Consider the following 20,663-nt stretch of genomic DNA (forward strand, 5'->3'; position numbering starts at 1 on the left):
CCGAAGGCCCCGGTTCGGTCCACCTTAAGCGGCGGCGGGGCGGGTGGGATTTCCTGCGGGAGGAGACGCTCAGGGCCTATCGGGCAGGGCCGGGGCGCCGGGCTTCCCAAGGGGCCCGCCTCGGGGAGGATGGGGGCTTCAGCCTACCCTCTTTCAAGCCTGCAGTTCGGGCCAGAACGCAGAGGGCCTGGCGCCCGCTGGCCGGGCTCCTCCATCCCAGTCGCCCAAGGGAGGGCTGCGAGGCGGTCAGGAGGCAAAACAGCCACGACGCCGCTGCGGTGTCACACCCGCGCCCCCTCGTGAATGCCAGGGGGTTCCAGACCAGAGGGGTCGTTAGGGAGAGGGCTGCGCCCACAAACGCCCCCGAGGCCACCTGCACATCTCCGCGGCCCGGAACCAGGGAGCCCTGGCCTTCGCCGTGGTGACCACCGGCCGGCCGGGCCGCAGGGGTGCGTGGGTGCCCGGCCCCCGAGAGCCGCGGGCGCTCGCCGAGTTGGAGTCCCCGAGGCCGCGAGGCCCCGCCCCCTCCGAGGGTCCCGGGAACCGGTGGGCGGCCCCCGGGACCCGTCGATTCGCCCCGCCCCGTCCCTCCTCGCCGCGGCCCCCGGCGCCCGGTCCACCTTAAGGGGCGCGCTGACATCAGCGCGCCGCCGCCGCCGCCGCCAGTGGGGTGGGATTTCCTCCGCCGCCGCCGCCGCCGCCGCCGCGGGTCCTGCGCCGCGTCCAGCCCGCCCGCCCGACCCCGGCCCGACCCCGGCCGGCCCCGCCCGCCCGGCCCCGGGGAGGGATGCGGCGGCGCGGCGCCCAGGATGCCCCGCAGCCCCGGGACGCGCCTCAAACCCGCCAAGTACATCCCGGTGGCCACGGCCGCTGCGCTGCTGGTCGGCTCCAGCACCCTCTTCTTCGTGTTCACGTGAGTCGGCGCCGCGTCTGGGAGCACCGGGGCAGCGATGGGCAGGGCCCGCACAGCCCGGGAACGGGGGCGGCGGTCGCGGGGGCTGGCGGGGCCCGGGACAGTGGGCGGGCGGGGCGCCGGCTGCAGGCGACGGCAGTCCCTCTCCCCGCGCTGGGGCCGGGGGAGCTGAAGCCGTGTGCGGGCATCCCGGGCACCGGGGTGAGTCCGTTGTGTGGGGACACCAGTGCGGGCTGGGCACCTCGGGAGTGTCCAGGCAGGCCCTGTCCGGGAGTGCTGGGCCCGGGCAGGGGAGGAGGCCGGGCTGCTCTGGGTGTGGCTGCAGCCCTTCCCTCCCCATGGGGCTCCCGAGGGGACGTGGGCAACCCAGAGCCATGAGCCCTCCCTGCAGGTGGCTGTGGGTGCCTCTCGGGTCTCCTCCCGGCTGCCCGCCCCAGGCCAGAGTCAAGTTGTCCCCACGTAGGTGTGGCCTGGCCTGGTTGCCACATGCCTGCCCCACAGCCACTGGTGACCTGGGCCTGGCCCTTGGCCTCCCTCTCAGGAAGACCCAGTGGTCATCACAGTTGGAGGACCCAGGTCAGGCCACACCCAGGGCTCGATGTTAGCACAGCACCTCTGTGGTTAGCCATGGTGCACACCAGGACCCTTGAGGTCCTGTTTCTGGGAGTGAGAGCCCGCGCCTGCTGGACACTGGGCCCCTCCAGCCTCAACTTCTTCACCCAAGATACAGGCTGGCTTAGGACCAGAGAGGCATGTGGACAGCACAGCCTCTCTCTGTGGCTGTGGGGTCACCACAGGGCTTCTTCAGGCACAAGGAGAGTTGGGGGCTCCAGGCTTCGGTTGCACAGATCTTCAACCACCCACCCCCCTTCCACCAATCTGGGGTTGAGACATAGCCCAGGTGACATGAACGATGGCGACCTATTCCAAGGTGGGGCCACCCCTGAGCATGTGAGCCTGGAGAGGGGCAGGTAGGGGCTGCCTGACACTCGTCACCTTTGCAAGAATTTGGGGAGTCACCACATGCATGGCCAAGCTGAATCGGGTGCCCGTGGAGGCGAGAGAGTTACCTGCAGGCTGGGGCTGGGTGGGCACCGCAGGCTGCCAAGAGCATGTTTAAAAAAGGCCTGTGTGGACGGGCTTATTTCTGGCTCGGGCAAGCCAGTGTGTTCTTGTCACTCAGACAGTGCTGGTGTGGGGCAGAGAGAGGTGGGTGGTGGGCAGCCGGGGGAGCCTGGCCTGGGTGAACACATCCCACCAAGGCTTCTGGAGGGGTGGGCCCAGCCCAGTGCTGGTCCCCAGGGCCTCTGTCAGTGTGGGGGTCTGGCTTGGTTCCTTACTCCCTCCATGCAATTCAGTGTCCTTTCTCATGACTTTAAAAGTAATGTGTGGGCCGGGCACAGTGGCTCACGCCTGTAATCCCAGCACTTTGGGAGGCCGAGGCGGGCAGATCACCTGAGGTCAGGAGTTTGAGACCAGCCTGGCCAACATGGCGAAACCCCATCTCTACTAAAAGTACAAAAACTAGCCAGGTGTGGTGGCGGGCGCCTGTAATCCCAGCTACACAGGAGGCTGAGGCAGGAAAATCGCTTGAACCCGGGAGGCGGAGGTTGCAGTGAGCCAAAATCGCACCACTGCACTCCAGTCTGGGTGACAAAGCAAGACTCTGTCTTGAAAAAAAAAAAAAAAAAAAAGTAATGTATGTTCTTTTTGGGGAACTTGTGAAATTCAGAAAAAAAATATGCTAAGAAATTAAAATCAACCCTGCACACCCCCCAAATCCCATCCTCCTTGGACGGCTCCTCTGTTCCTGGCACCGCATCTGCAGCTGGCTGTGGTGGCTGCGGCTACTGGTTCCCTCGAGTGTGATGGATGTCAGAGGGCCCTTTCTGTGACTCTGCCTGTGAACCTGACCCAGCCCCAGGCATGGAGTGCTTGGGTGGCTCCCACTCTGCTGAGCACCAGTTTCTCCTCCTCTGTTCTGGGGTTCTGTTTCAGCGACACCAGCAGTCTTGAGGTATGGGGTTCCTTCTTGGGGCAGTGTGGGCCGTGCCTGCACCCAACCCTATGCCTGGCCTGTGCTGACCTCTGACGGCCCTGCACATGGGAGAAGGTGCCATGTGTCCCTGTAGAAGGATGGTGGCCTGGGTGCTCACCTGGGTTTGATGTGCAGTGGCCACCTAGCAAGGCTAAGAAGCCCTGCTTGCCCCTTCAGGACAGGGCTGCCCTGAGGCCACACCCCTGGGCTGAATGGCTGTCAGTGATCCTGGCCTCTTCCCCGACCCGCCCCAACTCTGCTGAGCTCCTCCAAGACCGCTCAGTTCCTGAGAAAGGGTTCTGTTGGGTCGGCTGGCCCATTGATGACACCCATGGCAGCTGTGCTGATTCTGAGTAGGCAGGGGTCCAGGCGGCCCCTTTCTTGAGGCAGGCCACTTGTCCACCTGTTGCCCAACCTCCTGCCCTGTATCTGGTCCAGGTACGCAGGAAGGAGAGCAGGTTGCTCCTGTGCCCCCTATCCCTGCCCTCAGGGCCTATACAGGGTTCCCGACTTCACTGTTTCCTCCTCGGACGTTACCAGACAGTGAGTGGCCCCAGCCCCGTCTCTGCACTCAGTAAACATGAGTTGCTGCCAGTGGGGCGGCTTCACCCATGCGCCAGGTAGGCAGGAGTTCTGGGTGTCATGTGGTGTGGGGAGCTGGAGGCCTGAGAACCAGGGACCCCTCCGTCAGCCAGATCGCCAAGGGTCTTGGGACCAGCAGGACATTCACACATCTCTCTAGGAGGGTCTGGGCATGGAAGCATGCCCGGTTGTGAGGGATACCCTCTCAGGATGGGGCACATATGGCAGGGCAGCTTGTCAGAGGCCCTCTTCCTTCAGGAAACCTTCCCAGGATTTTGTTGTTGTTGTTTGTTTGTTTGAGACAGGGTCTCACTCTGTCGCCCAGGCTGGAGTACAGTGGTGCTACCTCGGCTCACTGCAGTCTCGACCTCCTGGGCTCAAGTGGTCCTCCCACCCCAGCCTCCTGAGTAGCTGGGATGATAGGTGGGCACCCTCACACTCGGCTAATTTATTTATTTTTTGTGTTTTTTTAAATAGAGATGGGGTCTCGCTATGTTGCCCAGGCTGTTCTCCTGAGCTCAGGTGATCTGCCAGCCTTAGCCTCCCAAAGTGCTGGGACTACAGGTGTGATCACTGCTCCCAGCCCCTTCCTATGTTTCTGGGTGTTTTGTGTCCCGCTGGGCTGCAGAAGCCCTTTACACCGTGGCATAATGCTAGGCTGGGTCAGCTGCTGGCAGAGGGTTCGAAGACTCTTAGGCCAGGCTCCCGACCCTGCCCTGACTTCACTCCAGAGCCACATTGCAGAATGACAGAGACCCTGTGAATGTCCAAGGTCTGGGGCTGCCTGGCAGGCTGCCAATGCCTGGGGCTGAGCCAGGCTGGCTTATCTCTCTCTGGGGCATCTGGGATGGTGTGGCTGGTCCCTAGATCGTCCTGAGCCCTCTCCTTGCCTGGAGGCCTAACTCAGGACAGCAGTCAGAACAGGCCCTGGGCCAGACTAGCCTTGGGGGGGCCAAGAGGGACTGAACTGCTGACTGGGACCTCATGAGTCTGGGGACCCTGGGGGTGAAAACTCAGTGTGAGCCCCCCTGCTGGGATCTACCGAATGTGGCCTGGGGTATTCCTGGCCCCTAAGCCTCAGTTTCCCCATCTGTCCAGGTGTCTGTAGGGACTGGACAGGTAGGTGCAGGTACTTTGAGGTCCAAAGGCCCAGCCTGACAAGGGCACAGCGGCTTTTGTCCCGCCGGTCCCGGGCGCCCCACGGGCGAGTGCCACTCATACACAAACAGTGCTAATGAAGAACCTGATTTAAATGAAAACGTCTGAGTTAAAATTTTCCATTCCACATTTAGCTGTGGCGGACATTCTGCCCCTAAGCCACCCCCCCTTGCTGGGCGGTGTCTCCCTGCCAGCCCAGGCGGGACTTGGGGCCTCAGCCCGGGTGGGGCCTATGGTGGTGGTGCATGTCCCAGCCTGTGGCCCTGGATGAGGGATTGGAACTTCGGGGCTGGGCCCCCGGACCTGCCCTCCGCCCATTGCTTGGCTGGAGCCAGCCAGGAGGGGCTCAGAGGGACATGGCAGGCCAGACACTCCACCCCCAGCCCAGGCCCAGAGCCTGTCTCTGCCTGGCCCTCCGGCAGGCAAGCCTGGTGTGCACCATCAGGTCTGGGTGGGAGTGGAGCCTCCCCGAACCAGGACCCAGACTACTGGCTGCTGGGCCCTGCCCATAGAGAATGTGTGTCTTCGAGTGTCCCTGAGCATCCACACATGGCCTCCCCTGTCTCCATGTGTCCTCATGCATCCTTGCATGTCCTCCTGTGTCCTCCCGTGTTCTTGCACATCCCTGAGAATACTTGTGTGTCCCCACACTTGCCCTATCCACAGAGGAGCAAAAGGAAGCCCAGAGAGTGGGAGGGCCATGTCTGAGGCCAGAGTGAGGGGCAGCTGAGCCGAGGCTGGATAGGGCTGGATGCGGTGTGAGGAGGCGTGTGTCTGTGCACGCCTGTGTTCACGTGTGCACACACATCGGTCTTGGGTGAGTGATGTGCAGGCATGTCTGCATTCTTGCATATGCGCCGGCGTGTGCATGTGTGCATGTCTGCATGCAAGTGTTCATGGATGTATGTGTCTTGCATGCAGAAATGATTCATGTATGCGTGTGTGCCTTCTGTGCACCAGAGCAGGTTGTCTGTGTGTTTATGTGTGTACATGCCTGTATATTTGTGTGTGTGCACACGCCTCATGCACATGTGCTCTGGAGCATGTTTGTGCATATGTCCGTATCTTCACACATGTGTCTGTACATGCCTGCACGTGCTCCTCATCTTCCCCACTGAGCTCTGGGCCCTGGTGGGTTGGCCCGTGAGCTGGTCCCTGTTAGGCAGGATCCCACCTTGGGGATTACAGAGAGGACAGTTGCCTCACCCTGAAGGACTGGAGAGGTGGGCAGCAGCTCAGGTCCCAGTCAGAGAACCCACGACAAACCTCCCCAACCCCTGGCTTAGTGCCCATAAGGGCCCTCACAGGCACGTAGGCTGGTGGTACCCGCACTGGGCGGGGAGACCCGGTCACACTGCAGACTTCCCAGAGTGGCCTTGTGGCTGTGAGGCTGCTGTCTGGCCCGCCTGGCGTGGGAGAGTCCAGGCTCAGGGAGGACACAGCAGTACCGCCTGCTTGGGCTGTCAGGGAGCTCAAGTCAGCATGAGGTTCAGGCCCCACCTGCCTGATGGGCAAACGCACTCCTGAGGCCCCAGTTAGGGCCAGGAGGCAGGCTGGCAGCCAGCGCAGGTGCAGAGGGGCCCCGAGGCTTCCATCCTCAGGTCAGCAATGGGAGGATAGAGGCTGCCTCCCTCCTTGCAGCCCAAGGGTTGACCAATGGCACTTGCCCCATCCCTTCCCAGAGCAGGCCGGCCCCACAGGCACCATGAGAGCCTGTGTTTGATTTAATGCTCTGCTGTCAACATCTTAAAATTTTCTGTAATTTTAAAATAAGGGGCCCACAGTTTCATTTTGCACAGATTACGTAGCCAGCCTTCCCCAGAAGGCTTGTGGGGAGCACAGGCCCTGCCTCTCCCTGGAGGGCCGCTCACCTGCCTGTGCCCACCTTGCTGGGCTGACCATGCCTTAGGGACCTGTGGTCCTTGCTGAATGGCGTTGCATTGGAGGCCAGGCACGTTTGAGTGCTGCCTGTGTGCCAGGCAGGGCTGGGGAGGGTGGAAGGAAGCCTGGGGGCTGGGCCACTGGGCAGGGACAGGGAGAGCCCTCCCAGCAGAGGGAGCTGTGGCCACAGCTGTGTCCTCACCCTGGGGTCTACGCCACGGGCTGGGCCCTGGACAAGAGGAAGGGTAACTTGGGCTCCCGGCCCTGCCGAGGATGGCTGTCGTGGGAAGCAGAGTCTTTAAATAGCCTCTTGCTTTCCACTAAAAATAGTGAAGCTCTGCTGCCGTGGAGGTGGTTGCCGGGGCGGCGGGGCTGGCTGCTGGCCAGGCGGGTGTGGGTGCAGCAGCGTGGCCACGTGCGCTGGGGTGGTAAGCAGCGCGTGGGCCCCGTCCACTGCTAGTGGCCACGGAGGTCAGGGCTGCTGTGGGGGATCCCCACTAGTCCCCCAACTATGCAGAGGGCCTGGGTACAGGGAGGGACGAAAAATCCTGTGTTCCTGTCCCTGCTGCTTGTCACAGCAGCCGTCTCAGGATGTGCAGGGGAGAGACGAGGAACCTGAGGCCAGAGGGGCTTCTCGGAAGCTGAGTGGGTAGATTTAGGAACCTGCTACAGGCCGTGTGGCCCGAGGACTGGCAGGTCTCCTCAGAGGGGACTCAGGCCAGGCCCCTTGCGGGCTGAGGAAGGCACCTTTCAGGAAGACGTGTGAGGGCACACCTTACAGGGAAGCTGCGGAGGGCAGCTTGGAGTCCTGGAAAGCTTCCCGGAAGAGGGGGTGGCCTTGGAGCCAAGTGCTGAGGGCTGGGAAGATGGGAAGTGGTGGGGGACATTGTGCATTTCTAGAGTCCCTAAGTGTTCTACTTTGTCATCTGGGGAGGGAGGTGACAAACTCAAAAGAAGGGGCTGTCTAGATGGGGCTGTGCCTGTCTGGGAAGAGTCGGGGCATCCGCATTTACTGACCAAGGATTGAGGCTCCCCACACCCCAGAGTCTCCCTGGTGAGAGGTCCCACTGTGCCAGGGATGGGCCTGGATGAGGCGTCGTGGGCGCATTTTCCATCTGCGGCTCCCACCTCCAGCCTGTGCACTGTCCCCCCCAGCCCCTGGCCCCCCGCCCCGGTAGTGGAGCCCAGGGACGTCGCTGGAATGGTGTGACCTTAGGCCTGTGGGCCTGTCTGAGATGGCTGCCCTGAGGGGTTGCCAGGTCAGGGCACGGGTAGCCCACATGCTGTACTGATACGCACAGCCTCTGGTGGTTACTCGAAGGAGCCATGTGGCTGAGGTTTCTTGGCAGGGCTGTGGCAGCCTCCCCACTGCCTTTGAGCTCTGAGGGTGACCTTGCAGGCCCAGTCTGCTGCACCACATAGCTCTGCCCCTGCATCCCCTCTGCACCCCCAGACTCCACTCTCTGCCCCCACTGTCTACTGCAGGTGCCCATGGTTGACACGAGCTGTGTCCCCAGCTGTTCCCGTCTACAATGGCATCATCTTCCTCTTTGTCCTCGCCAACTTCAGCATGGCCACCTTCATGGACCCTGGTGTTTTCCCCCGAGGTAGGGCCCTGTGCTGGGCAGCTCATCTCACTTTCACTAGAGTGTGAGCGGCTAACTCGAGACAGCCTCAGGGGTTCCTGGTGGGTGGGCTGGACTTGGGGGAGGGATTCACCTGCCAGGAAAGTCAACTTCGTGCTCCCTGCCTGGCTCCTGGTCTGCAGCGGATGAGGATGAGGACAAGGAGGACGACTTCCGGGCCCCACTGTACAAGAACGTGGATGTGCGAGGTATCCAGGTCCGCATGAAGTGGTGCGCCACGTGCCACTTCTACCGCCCGCCGCGCTGCTCCCACTGCAGCGTCTGTGACAACTGTGTAGAGGTGACCGCCCTGCTGCCCTGCGCTCCCCCAGCCCTGTGCCACATCCCTGCCTGCCACGTGCCCTGACGCACTGCTCCCGCCCAGGACTTTGACCACCACTGCCCCTGGGTCAACAATTGCATCGGGCGTCGAAACTATCGCTACTTCTTCCTGTTCCTGCTGTCACTCAGCGCACACATGGTGGGCGTCGTGGCCTTCGGCCTGGTCTACGTGCTGAACCACGCTGAGGGGCTGGGAGCCGCACACACCACCATCACGTATCCTTGGTTCCTGTGGGCCTCATTGCAGAGGCGATGTGGACCGGGGACACGTTCACTGGGGAGATGGAGCCTCAGAAGGCTTGGTTGCTGCCCAGGGATCCCCAGCGGGCAGGTGGCCGTCCCTAGGTTGGGAGGGGGTTTGTCCACAGGCACCTGCTCCGTGCTGCTGTGATGGGGTCTGTGGTGTCCTGGCCTGCGCCGTTCGCCTTAACGGGCTAGCATGGCTGTCATGTGTGTGGCCGGCCTCTTCTTCATCCCTGTCATTGGCCTCACTGGCTTCCATGTGGTGCTGGTCACTCGGGGGCGCACCACCAACGAGCAGGTGCAGACCCCACGGGGGATGGGCAGCCCCAAAGGGCAGAGAGAGTTGGGCCTGCATGGGGACAGGGTGGGGCCTGGGGCACCCTTGTCTGAGGTAGCTTGTGCAGCTGTGTTGAGACGAGGCTCCAACTCTGAGACCCCCATGTGGGGCCACGCCTGCCCCATCCCCTGTGCACATCCTACCTGTGGACAGTGTAGCCACCAGTGACCCAGAAATCCCACAGCTCCCTGCAAGGACAGGCTGGGTAACCTATATGAGGGGCAGCCCTGGGCTACCCCGCCCAAGCCACTTCCCATGAGTACCAGCTTCTAAGGAACCCCAGCTCCCCTGCCCAGCCCCCTGCCCACCCTGGCCTGGACCTTGGGAGGCCAGGCTGGCTGAGGGTCCTGCATCCACAGGTGACTGGGAAGTTCCGCGGGGGTGTGAACCCTTTCACCCGAGGCTGCTGTGGGAATGTGGAGCACGTGCTGTGCAGCCCCCTGGCGCCCCGGTGAGGCCCGGCCTGGGCGGGGTGGTGGGGGCCCTCTGCTGGGTGTGGGGCAGGCAGCCTTAGACCCTCAGCTTGGTCCGTTTTGGCTCTTGCCAGGTGTGGCCAGCCCTGCCCTTGTGTGTTTGTGGCAGGTGGGCTGGCTACTGACCCCTGTGCCCTGGTGCAGGTACGTGGTGGAGCCGCCCCGGCTGCCGCTCGCGGTGAGTTTGAAGCCGCCTTTCCTTAGACCTGAACTCCTGGACCGAGCTGCACCGCTCAAGGTCAAGCTTAGTGACAACGGGCTGAAGGCTGGCCTGGGCCGTAGCAAGGTGGGGGCCTGGGCTTGGGGATGGGCTGGCAGTCAGGCCCGTGGATGGGGAAACAGGCAGGTTGGTGGGGGCCTACAAGAGGTGGATGGGGCAGGTGGAGCTGTAGACGGATTCTGGGGAGGGGACCAGGTCCCAGGCTAAATCCCTAGTGAAGCCCCGCCCCTCATCCAAGCCCCACACACCACTGACCCTGCCCCCTCCCAGTCCAAGGGCAGCCTGGACCGGCTGGATGAGAAGCCGCTGGACTTGGGGCCGCCACTGCCCCCCAAGATAGAGGCTGGCACGTTCAGCAGTGACCTGCAGACCCCGCGCCCAGGCAGTGCTGGTGAGGTCGGGGCAGCCACACCTAGGGAGGGACGTGGGTTGACCCCCATCTGACCTCAGTCTGACAGTGGTCTGCATCCCCAGAGAGTGCCCTGTCGGTGCAGAGGACCAGCCCCCCAACGCCTGCCATGTACAAGTTTAGGCCAGCCTTCCCCACGGGTCCCAAGGCGCCCTTCTGTGGACCAGGCGAGCAGGTAAGGAGGCCTAGCCTGTCCCCTGGCAGGCCTTGTCCCCCAGGCCCGCCTCCAGGAGCTCTCCCCACAGCCTTCACCCCATGGAGGCCCCACCTTCAGAGCCCGGCTTCTCCAGTGGAGGCCACATCCCCTGAGACCATGCCCCTCAGGGCTCTGCCTGGGTCACCAAGGACCTTGTGTGACTGGTAGGACCCTGCCTGTGTGCACCCAGAACTGGGACCCACGGAGGGGAGCAGGGTGTCCTGGAAGGGACTGGCGTGGGCCGTCCAGGCTTAACGTCTGTCCCTTGGCTGGCATTGCCCTAGACCAGGTAGGCGGCTGCCCCCAGGAGCACTGTGTACCAGGATGCCTGGAATTCCACCATTAGTCACTCTGTAAGGCCCACGGGAAGACTTCGGAAGAATTTGAGACGTGCTTGAGAAAGCACATTTCTCTTCCCTGAGTTGCATGAGTGCTCTGTGGTCGCTGGAGTAGTAGGCAGCGTGGGGCGGTCTGTGCAGTGAACCAGAACACCCAACAGTCCCACAGTGTCATCCTTCTTTCTGTTCTTTCTGGGCCACCCCAAAAGGCACCCTGTGGCTGGGCCCCGTGCACCTAGATGAGCCCCATCCCCGGGGACCTCTTCCCTCAGGATTGATGTCCTTCCTGGAGAGAGTCACTGGGTGGAGCAGTGAGTCTGGGCCTCCTTGGCCAAGGGTCTGAGTCTGCAGGCATGTAGGGGCTGTGCCTTGAAGGAGGAGGCAGCCCTGCTTGGAGATGAGGGCTCCGGATACGTCATCTTCCTGGGACTCCTGAGTCCAGTGGGGGATTGGGTCTGGTTGGCCCAGTGCATTGATCCCACATTTGCCCTGATCCCCTTCTGGCTTTGTGGTTCCTGAGGCTCTTGTCCCAAGCCCAAGCCCATGCCCATGTGCCCGTCACAGAGGCTAGACGAGGCCCCTCCTCCCTGTGGCTGCCCTGAGTGGTGGGCCCCTGGGGCTGTGTGGCTCCAAGGGCAGAGCCCCAGGTGTCTGCAACAGCCAGCTGTGGCCTCCCTCCCACTGCAGAGCCCTTGCCCCTCAGCCATGGATGCTCAGGGACAGGGCCTTGGGTGCTCAGGGACAGGACCATAGGTCACTGTGTGACTCTTACGGCTCCTTGAGGCCCAGTTCCTGAGGCCACGGTGCCAGGTGTGGCCCCCGGGGGTGCTGACTGGCGGCTGCAGGTAGGGTGGCAGGCGGGCAGTGGTGAGAATGCCTTCTCCCTACAGGTTCCAGGCCCTGATTCCCTGACCCTGGGGGATGACAGCATCCGTAGCCTGGACTTTGTGTCCGAGCCGAGCCTGGACCTCCCTGACTATGGACCCGGGGGCCTGCACACAGCCTACCCGCCATCCCCCCCGCTTAGCGCCTCTGATGCCTTCTCGGGCGCTTTGCGTTCCCTGAGCCTCAAGGCCTCGAGCCGGCGGGGTGGGGACCACGTGGCCCTGCAGCCCCTCCGCTCTGAGGGTGGGCCCCCCACGCCCCACCGTAGCATCTTTGCCCCCCATGCACTGCCCAACCGCAACGGCAGCCTGTCCTACGACAGCCTGCTCAACCCTGGCTCACCTGGTGGCCACGCCTGCCCCGCCCATCCAGCAGTTGGCGTGGCCGGATACCACTCACCCTACCTGCACCCTGGGGCGACGGGCGACCCGCCACGGCCCCTGCCCCGCAGCTTCAGCCCCGTGCTGGGCCCCAGGCCCCGGGAGCCCTCGCCTGTGCGCTACGACAACCTGTCCAGGACCATCATGGCATCCATCCAGGAGCGCAAGGACAGGGAGGAGCGTGAGCGCCTGCTGCGCTCCCAGGCCGACTCTCTCTTCGGCGACTCAGGCGTCTATGACGCGCCCAGCTCCTACAGTCTGCAGCAGGCCAGTGTGCTGTCCGAGGGCCCCCGAGGTTCCACGCTGCGCTACGGCTCCAGAGACGACCTTGTGGCCGGGCCCGGCTTTGGCGGCGCCCGCAACCCTGCCCTGCAGACATCACTGTCCTCGCTGTCCAGCTCCGTGAGCCGTGCACCGCGGACGTCGTCCTCCTCCCTGCAGGCTGATCAGGCCAGCAGCAACGCCCCGGGGCCCCGGCCCAGCAGTGGCTCACATAGGTCGCCTGCACGACAGGGCCTGCCCTCCCCGCCCGGCACTCCCCACTCACCGTCCTACGCAGGGCCCAAAGCTGTCGCCTTCATCCACACGGACCTCCCAGAGCCACCGCCCTCGCTGGCCGTGCAGAGGTGGGTGCTGGGAGGTGCGGGTGGGCTTCCTGGCACAGGGCAGCTGTCCAGCCATCTGCAGGGCCCCTCTTGGCTGGGCACTCATAGGTCATCCCAGGGGCCTGAGTTTTTCTCTGGGGTCGGGACAGGGAGGATGCGCCTCGCCCTGCCTTGAAGGCCCTGGCTAGCCCGTGTGGCCCAGCTCTGAGGATGTCCTGGGCACGCTCTGGGGACAGGGTATGAGAAGTTGTGTCCTCATCCCAACAACTTGTTCCCCCAGAGCTGGCGTAGACCCAGCATGTGGGAGGCCGTGGGGCTTTCTCCTTGGGGCCGGTGTCATGCGGCAGCCTGGGCCTCCTTTAGGCTGTGGCTCTGGCTTCCTGGGTCACAGTGGCCCTGTCCACCCAGGGCTCTCCCTGGGTCTGCTTTGCTGCATCTCTTGGAGGCTGGGGCTGAGAACATAACCTAGCCGCAGAATGTGCCACCCTGGGTGACCGGTCCCTGGCCCTCCCTGTGGGACATAGTTCTAGGAAGCAGGGGTTTCCCTGCTCGTAGGTGGGGAAACTGAGGATTGGAGAAAGCAGGCTGGCTCCAGGCAACCAGCAGGTTGGTAACTGAGACAGCGGGGTCAGCTGGCGCGCAGGCCCAGGCCCAGGTAGGAGAACTGCACACCTGCTGGGGCCAGGACCCAGGCTGCGGCGCTTGGTGTCCTCATGGCGTCTGTCTCCCGGTCCAGGCCTGGAAACCTCAAGCACAGGCTCAGCTGTTTCCCATCAGCAGATGCGGCCCCAGGGGGAGAGCCCAGCCCAGCCCAGCCCAGGCCACTTGGCCACAAAGGGGCTGAGGGCACAGCAGTCCATCCAGCCCTGAGCAGACCTCCCCTACCCCACAGCGTGGGAGTCTGTTCAGCTTTTGTGGAGTTGGGGAGGAGGCTGCCATTGGCAGTGATGAATGGGGAGCCCGAGACCTAGAAGTGGGCAGCATTGCAGCCAGGCAGGGATCGCAGCCCTGGGACAAAGGGCTCTCGCCTCAAGAAGGTTTAAGCAGCAAGGGTAGAGCTACTGTTGGTCAGCGCTAGTGGGCAGGAGGGCAGCCCCTCGTTTTCCTGAGAGAGAGCAGGAATGAGGCCAGGCAGAGAGACCAGGCTCCCAGGGCAGGGCAGGGCAGGGGCTCCGGTCACTGCCCACCTGGCTGCCCCATGCTCTCTGGGGCCAGTGCTGCCTAGGAGGGACCCAGGGGCCCGGGAGGGTGGTGGCAGTTGTGGTGACATCTGTCTGTCCTGTGACGGCACAGCCACTCCCCAGGCAGGCTCTGCATCTCCCGCCTGCTTTCCAGGTGAACCCTCCGAGCCCAGAGGGCAGGGACTGCCTGGGGCCCCACGACCTGGCTACACTAGTCCACGTCTGCGTCGTCTCTGTCCTGCTGCCTCCTCTGTTCTCTGTCCCCATGTGTTCCTGTGTTCACTGTGTGCATGCGTGTATGTGCTTGTTTTGATGCAGGGACCACCCTCAGCTGAAGACTCCCCCAAGTAAGCTTAATGGGCAGTCCCCGGGCCTGGCCCGGCTGGGACCTGCCACCGGCCCCTCAGGGCCCTCTGCCAGCCCTACGAGGCACACGCTGGTTAAGAAGGTATCCGGCGTGGGTGGGACCACGTACGAGATCTCGGTGTGAGGACTGACTGCCACCCATCTGCTGTGGTGCCACGGGGACCAGGACCCCGCAGCGTGCTCCCCCCCACCGACTTCTCTGCCCCAGGGACAGAGAACCACCCCAACCTGGTGTGGACCCATCAGCGGGAGAGAGTGCCACGCCTCCACAGCTTGCCCCAAGCGCTCTGCCTGCCCGTCCACTCATCTGCCCATGGGGAAGTCGGCTCACTGGGCCAAGGGCCACTGGGCTGTTCTGTGTCTGGCCCCGTCCCATGGCTGGGGCAGTGAGGGGCCCCAGTCAGCCTCTTTGGGGCACCCTCTCTCAGCCAAGCTTGGCCCACTCCCATCACCCATGCACCCCAGATCATCGCCAGGCCAGCCCCCAACGGCCCCCTTACGGACGGGTCCCAGAGATGGACAGAGGCATCCAGAGCCCCCACCTTCCTTCCAACACAGCCTGTGGGCTCCGGGACCGAGTGTCCCCCGCCAGGCTACTCCTAACTAACGTGTTGCCTTTCACGGACCCCGCTGGAAGCTTGTAGCTTGGCAAGGCCAATGCTTCTGCCCTGGCCTGCTCTGGGTGGTGGTGGATAGGTGGACAGACGGCCAGCCAGCCAGCTGTGGCGGGGGGCCCGGCTCCATGTGTCCTGTGTTGCCCGGCGGGCGGGCTTGTGTCCCGTGTCTGTGTGCTGTGCTGCCGCACCGTGTCTGATGTGTCAGTGCTCCGGCCGCCGCTGTCCCTTTCATCAAAGCCTTAACCTTTGCTTCATGCTCTTGTGGGAGGCGACGGGGGGCAGGCGGGAGCAGGCACGGGGGTGATGCTGCCACAGGGGGCCAGTGACACCCAGAGCCCCCTCCCCAGCCCTCAGGCCCTCCCTGCCAAACTGGAGAATCCCCGCCCCAAGGCATGCCACGTCCCCAGCCCTGGCCTGGCTGCGGTGCTTGCGCCGCTGGAAAGCACACTGGGGAGGGGTCCGTGCTTCCCTTGGTGTCAGGGACCTGAGAGTAAGCACACGACAGCGTCCGCTTGCGTTGTGTCTGTTTTATGTTTTTATATCTACATCTATATATCTATAATTTTATTAAAAAAAAGAAAAAGAGTTATTTTGATTCTTTCCTTGGGCAAGGCCAGGGCTGTTGCTGCAGGACACCCAGGTTAGGGGAAGGCAGGGGCCAGGCCCCAGAAGAGGGAGTGGCTGCTGTCTGGTGTGCAGGGGTAGGTGGGTTCCTCGGGGGCATTTCTGCCGACTTGGGCCAACTCAGAGGCCTGCGAGGAGGGGGCGGCCAATGGTCTGTGGCTGGGAAGTGTGAGGGTCTCTCGCCTTGGGTCTGTGTCAGTTCTGGCAGTGACAGGGTGTTTACGGGAAAGATTTGGGTCTGCCGCTACCCACAGGGGAATCCCAGGAACCCAAGTGCTTGGGGAGATGAAATGGGGGTGCATAGGGGCCACCTGCTGGCTCAGGGCCCTGTGGGGGCTGCTGAACCTGCTGGAACTCTCCTGCCTGCCAAATCCCAGGGGCAGGGTTGAGGGAGTGTGAGGGATGCGCAGCTGTTCGGGGCTGAGACAGCCTGGGCTGGGGCTGTCCAGCGCGGGAGGCGTGCGGGCTGTAGGGCCCTGAAGCTGACCTCCACCTTTCTGCTTCTCTCTCATGGACGCCGCGGCCCACAGGGGGCGGATTGGCACCTGCACCCGTGGATGGGGGCGGCGTGGCCAGCCTTGGGTGCCTCCTGGGCTGCACCTGTGCCACCTTGGCCGCCCGGAGGACCGCCCACCACTGCGGGCCCCCTGGAGCCCGGCCGCCGGGGCAGCCCCACGCGGGGCTATGTGCCGCCTGCACTTGGCTGCCTCCAGTCTTTTCCCCAGCCTCTCCGGGCCCTAGCAGGATGACAAGTAGGCAGCTCTGGGGCCCGGGACAGCCCAGCTGGGGACCCAGGAGGTCAGACTACCATGGACCCTCGGGCAGGGCTGGGGGTGGGCTGGGCTCTCTGCTCCACCAGCCACAGCTTGACAGGCTCCCAGCCTGCCAGGGCCCAAGACCCTGGGTCCACATGACCTCAGGAAGTCCCTCACCTGCTGCAGGGGGTCCAGCACCCCACAGGGGGCAGCCCCAGAGCTGTGGGGACCAGCACGACCTTTGCCCAGCCTCCCTGTCCAACCAAGCACTTTAGACTAAGCCACTTCCTCCTCGGGGAGCCCAGGCCTCCGTGGGTTGGGCTGGGTTGGGGGGGGTCTCAGGTTGCCCCCGAAGGTCTCTGCACTCCTCCTGCCCTTCCCCTGACACATGAACAGATGCCTTAACTTCGTGGAGCTGCCAGCCTGGTGAGCCACTGGCCCCTGCCTGCCACCAAGGTCCTGTGGTCATGGCCAGCTCTGCCTGGGCCCCACTGGGGCTGCCTGCACCCAGAGACGATGCTGCTGGGAGCTCAGAGGGCCCGAGGCCCAAGCCCTGTGTCCTCCAGCAGTGGTATGGCCTACAGCAGGGTGGCACTCCGGCCAGCCCTTCTCCGGCACAGGGTCCCCGTCCCTGGGTGCACCCTGGGCTGCGGCTCTATTTCTCCCCTTTGGGGACGAGAAAGCCGCAAAACTCTTCTCTGTTGTTCTTAAGGGCACCCCTGCTAATTAATTCCCTAAATAAAATGTTTGGTGTTGATCTCCACAGCTCTGTCTACCAGTGTGGCCCCCTGTACCGGACAGGGCCCTGGGTTGGGGAGGTGACAGGAGCTGGGCAGGGCGGGTGGTGGCTAGGCAGGGAGGGGAGTTGCATGAGGGGCATGAGGTCAGTGGATCAGCAGGGTCAGCACTGAAAACCTGACCTCTGAGGTCCCCGGGAAGGCCTGGCCCAGGGGGCAAGACCTGAGGATCCCTCGGTCCTCTCTGCTGTTGCCTTTCAGTGGAGACCTTCCTAAGACGCCTTAAGAGTCAGAGCCCTGTGCAGAGGGGCTGCCTTCTGGATGGCAGGTGGGATGTGGGGTGGGAAGCCAGCCCTGAGGCTGGGGTCTCCACCCTGACGGACCCTCGCTGCTGGGTCACCCGGTGTCCCTCCCCCAATTTCCACAGAGACATGCTCACCGGCCACATATGTCATGACTCTATGTCCAGCCACAGGCCCAGCCCTCAGGACAGACCCCGCCTCCACCCTTCTCTGCAGCTCCTGGCAGGGACGGTGCACAGTGGTGCTATGTGCAGGGGGCCGGCGCGGCCACTGGGCATCTGGGGCAGTGCTGGTCGCCTGGCCTCCTCGCTGGGGCCGTTGGGCTTCCGGCCTAGAAGGGCAGGAAGCCGTCCACCTCGAGGCGCAGGAAGGGGTCCAGCAGGGCCCGGAGCTTCCAGACGGTGGCACGGCTCAGCAGGGGCGGCACCAGCCCCTCGAAGGGCGTGGGGTTCACCACGTACACGTAGGCAGCAGTCCAGACCAGCAAGGTGCCCAACAGCAGCCTCAGGGTCAGCAGCCTGCGGGCGGCGGTGGTCAGGGGCAGGGGCGCGCGGGGGGCCTGGGGGCTGGTCTCTGCCACGCAGTCACCTACCAGAGCTGGCCTGCCAGGCTCTTGGAGCTTCCCAGCTTTGGCCTCCCTTTCTGTCGGGGAGGGGCTGGATCAGAGCCCACCCCGAGGGTCCAGGCTGAGGGCAGGGATCCCTGGCTTTGGGAAACCCTCCTCAGACAGGGGTCCCCCCACCGCAACCCCAGCCCCTTCCTTCTGGACAGGCTCCTGCAGCCTCTTTTCGGATGCCCCCGCCCTGGGCTGCCCTCCTGGAGCCCATTTGTCCCCCTCGCCCAAGTAGGGCCCTGGGTGGGGAGGCTGGTGTCCAGACCCAGAGTGGGGCGTGGGGGGCTCACTGCCATGCTCACCATCTGCTGCTCCTTCCTGGCTCGAGTGCGGCACTGGGCCCGCTCCCTGCAGGGGCCTCACAGTCAGGACCCCATGCCCTCCACCCCCAGCCTGGCACCCACCCCCTGGCTTGGTGCTATGGAGGTCGGGGGTCAAGGATGGGTCTGCCCTGTCCTGACCAGGACCCCTTCCGAGACCTTGCTCAGCCGGCCTGGCCCCTGCCCCCACGTCACCTGAGTATCTCCAGCTGGATATCCTCCATCTGGTCCAGCACGCCCCGGATGTCCTTCTTGAGGTTCTGGGGGCCAGAGGAGGTAAGCATAGCAGGCCCCGGCCCCACCCTCCCCGGCCTCTCGCCTGTCCAGCCCTGTCCTTCCAGGTGCTGTCCTGTGGGGACCTACCAGGAGGCCGGTGGCCTGGTTGTTCAGGGCCATGTGCATCTCAGCCACGCTGTCCCACACCTGCGGGGAGTGGGGTCACGCCTGAGGAGCAAGACCCACTGGGTGGGCCCCCAGCATCCCTCCCCCTCAGCCAGGCGGGCACCTCTGTGATGACCATCTTCTTCCTCTCAAAGCACAGGCGGATCTGCTGCAGCTCGTTCTGAGGGTGGGGCCAAGGGTGGGCTTGGGCGGCATCAGCAGGGTGGCCGGTACCTCCCTGCCGGGCCCACCGGCCTGCTGCACGAGGGTTCCCCCCCCCAACAGCCCTCCCCCAGGCCCACCGGCCTGCTGCACGAAGGTTCCTCTCCACTGAAACCCCCCAGGCCCACCTGGGACTGCTGCACGAAAGCCTCTTGCCCCTGGCACAGCTCCCGCCGCAGCAGCTGCAGAGGTGCCCTGTTCCCCAAGGGCTGTGTGCCAGCTGGGTCAGGGGGCTGTGGGAGAGTCCCCAGATCAGCCCCAAAGCTGTGGGCTAGTGGGGTGTTGGCTGCATGGGGTCCCTGGGCCCTGTACTTACCCAGGCCAGAGCAGTGCAGCTTGAGTGTTCGGGACACAGGGGCAGGAACTGCTGCCCCGGCCCTAGGAGGGCCCCCAGCTGCTCTCGAAGGTCCTGGTTCTGCCTTTTCTGGGGTTGGGGGCAGAGAGAGGGGACTGCCTGTTATGGCCGCTCCTGGGGCTGGGGCTGGGGCAGGGGTACCAGGCGGTGGGTGGGGTGCTCACCAGGCTGTGGTTCTCCTGCTCTAGCTGCAGGAAGGACTGGTCTGCAGAGCCGCTGGGCTCTGCAGAGGCCAGGGCCCCTCCCTCTGGTGACAGGGGTGGGCATGGGCAGGGTCTGGGCTCTGAACCAGTGGATTCCCCCTGCCTGGGAGCCCCCTGGTTCGACCCTGGGTGCAGGGGCCAGCCCCACCCAAGCCCTGCCTCCACGTCTCCTTGTCTCGGCCCCTCAGGGTCTCTCGCTCTCTGCTCCTGGCTGGACAGAAAGAGCCCAGGAGCCTCACCCTCCACTCTGGCCCCCCTGCCCCCTGCCCCTGGGACTGGGAAAGGTCTCTGGGACTGCACTGAGTGAGCAGAGGAGATGGGGCCCAGGCAGGGCCACCCTGCAAATCCCTGGCAGGGCTGGTCCAGGCATTCTCCATGGCTGCCGGAGGCTGGGGCTGGGGGACACTGGGGGTGGGGGTGGCCACAGGGGCCCAAGGTTTTCAGCCCCTCCATCCCTCCCTGCAACCCCTTCCTGACCCCAGGTCCAGGCTCTGGCCTGGCCCAACCTGCCACCCTCTTACTGAGGGCTCTGGGTGACCCATTGGCTCCCAGGCTGCCCCAGGCAACAGTCACAAAGGCCTGGGTGCAGCCAGGGAGGTCACAATGGGCCCCTCCCACCTGGTTCTGAAGTTGTCCCGCCTGATGACCGCACTGCCTCTGACCCACCGACCCACGATGCGAGTTTTTTTCTTTCTTTTTATGGGAAGGGGCCTTGCTCTGTCACCCAGGCTGGAGCGCAGTGACACAATGATGTCTCATTGCAGCCTCCAATTCCTGGGCTCAGGCAATCCTCCCACCTCAGCCTCCCAAGTAGCTAGGACTACAGGTGTGTGCAACCATGCCTGGCTAATTTTTAAATTTTTTTGTAGAGATGGGGGCCTCACTGTGTTGCCCAGGCTGGTCTCAAACTCCTGGCCTCAAGCAATCCTCTTGCCTCAGCGTCTGAAAATGTTGGAATTACGGACGTGAGCCACTGCACCCAGCCTGGTTATTTTTCTTTTTCTTTTTTTTTTTTTTTTTTTTTGAGACGGAGTCTCGCTCTGTCGCCCAGGCTGGAGTGCAGTGGCCGGATCTCAGCTCACTGCAAGCTCCGCCTGCCGGGTTCACGCCATTCTCCTGCCTCAGCCTCCCGAGTAGCTGGGACTACAGGCGTCCGCCACATCGCCCGGCTAGTTTTTTGTATTTTTTTAGTAGAGACAGGGTTTCACCGTGTTAGGCAGGATGGTCTCGATCTCCTGACCTCGTGATCCGCCCGTCTCGGCCTCCCAAAGTGCTGGGATTACAGGCTTGAGCCACCGTGCCCGGCCGGTTATTTTTCTTAAGATGTAAAACAGATAATACACACACACACACACACACACA

The 20,663-nt window shown here is 63.7% G+C and overlaps 2 protein-coding genes and 1 long non-coding RNA gene across 9 annotated transcripts in view; 1 reads left to right on the forward strand and 2 right to left on the reverse strand.

The window, feature by feature from the left end:
* LOC139358665 (uncharacterized) overlaps positions 1-583 on the reverse strand; it is a 4,456-nt gene extending 3,873 nt beyond the window's left edge. The window contains exon 1 of the long non-coding RNA XR_011613890.1: positions 148-583. This is a non-coding gene — a long non-coding RNA (uncharacterized lncRNA). The remainder of the gene's footprint in view (positions 1-147) is intronic.
* LOC105480706 (zinc finger DHHC-type palmitoyltransferase 8) overlaps positions 1-16,933 on the forward strand; it is an 18,711-nt gene extending 1,778 nt beyond the window's left edge. For 2 of the 6 annotated variants that reach the window (XM_071080022.1, XM_011739812.2), the window contains exons 2-11: positions 8,058-8,179; positions 8,341-8,498; positions 8,583-8,755; positions 8,978-9,080; positions 9,479-9,570; positions 9,737-9,878; positions 10,083-10,203; positions 10,287-10,396; positions 11,646-12,646; positions 15,944-16,933. In XM_071080022.1, coding sequence (XP_070936123.1) covers positions 8,143-8,179; positions 8,341-8,498; positions 8,583-8,755; positions 8,978-9,080; positions 9,479-9,570; positions 9,737-9,878; positions 10,083-10,203; positions 10,287-10,396; positions 11,646-12,646; positions 15,944-16,154 — 2,148 coding nt within the window. In that variant the 5' untranslated portion in view covers positions 8,058-8,142 and the 3' untranslated portion in view covers positions 16,155-16,933. Of the gene's footprint in view, positions 1-664; positions 914-2,586; positions 2,931-2,952; positions 5,509-8,057; positions 8,180-8,340; positions 8,499-8,582; positions 8,756-8,977; positions 9,081-9,478; positions 9,571-9,736; positions 9,879-10,082; positions 10,204-10,286; positions 10,397-11,645; positions 12,647-14,124; positions 14,547-15,943 lie in introns of those variants that run through there. The other 4 variants (XM_011739810.2, XM_011739811.3, XM_011739813.3 and 1 more) reach the window with 4 other exon arrangements.
* Positions 16,934-17,340: 407 nt separating this feature from the next.
* Positions 17,341-20,082, reverse strand: LOC105480707 (coiled-coil domain containing 188). 2 transcript variants are annotated; one of them, XM_011739815.3, is made up of 9 exons: positions 19,263-19,896; positions 19,060-19,167; positions 18,872-18,976; positions 18,646-18,702; positions 18,504-18,563; positions 18,336-18,400; positions 18,123-18,168; positions 17,800-17,849; positions 17,341-17,725 (listed from the first exon to the last, which is right to left on the reverse strand). In XM_011739815.3, exons 1-9 carry the CDS (start codon positions 19,752-19,754, stop codon positions 17,539-17,541), a joined length of 1,170 nt encoding a protein of 389 aa, XP_011738117.2. In that variant the 5' UTR covers positions 19,755-19,896; the 3' UTR covers positions 17,341-17,538. The 2 variants fall into 2 exon arrangements, with proteins under 2 accessions (XP_011738117.2, XP_011738116.2); XM_011739814.3 differs by lacking the exon at positions 17,800-17,849 and having other exon boundaries at positions 19,263-20,082.
* Positions 20,083-20,663: the final 581 nt, after the last annotated feature.

This window comes from Macaca nemestrina, chromosome 15, assembly GCF_043159975.1.
Source record: "Macaca nemestrina isolate mMacNem1 chromosome 15, mMacNem.hap1, whole genome shotgun sequence".
In the NCBI taxonomy this organism is placed as follows: Eukaryota; Metazoa; Chordata; class Mammalia; order Primates; family Cercopithecidae; genus Macaca; species Macaca nemestrina.

Coding starts and splice junctions, on each gene's coding strand:
- LOC105480707 (XM_011739814.3), bottom strand. CDS start 19,754: ATGGAGGGGCTGAAAACCTTGGGCCCCTGTGGCCACCCCCACCCCCAG. Junction 18,564..18,645: donor AGAAGATGGTCATCACAGAG/GTGCCCGCCTGG, acceptor CACTCCCCGCAG/GTGTGGGACAGCGTGGCTGA. Junction 18,169..18,335: donor ATCCAGCTGGAGATACTCAG/GTGACGTGGGGG, acceptor AGGCCCCTGCAG/GGAGCGGGCCCAGTGCCGCA.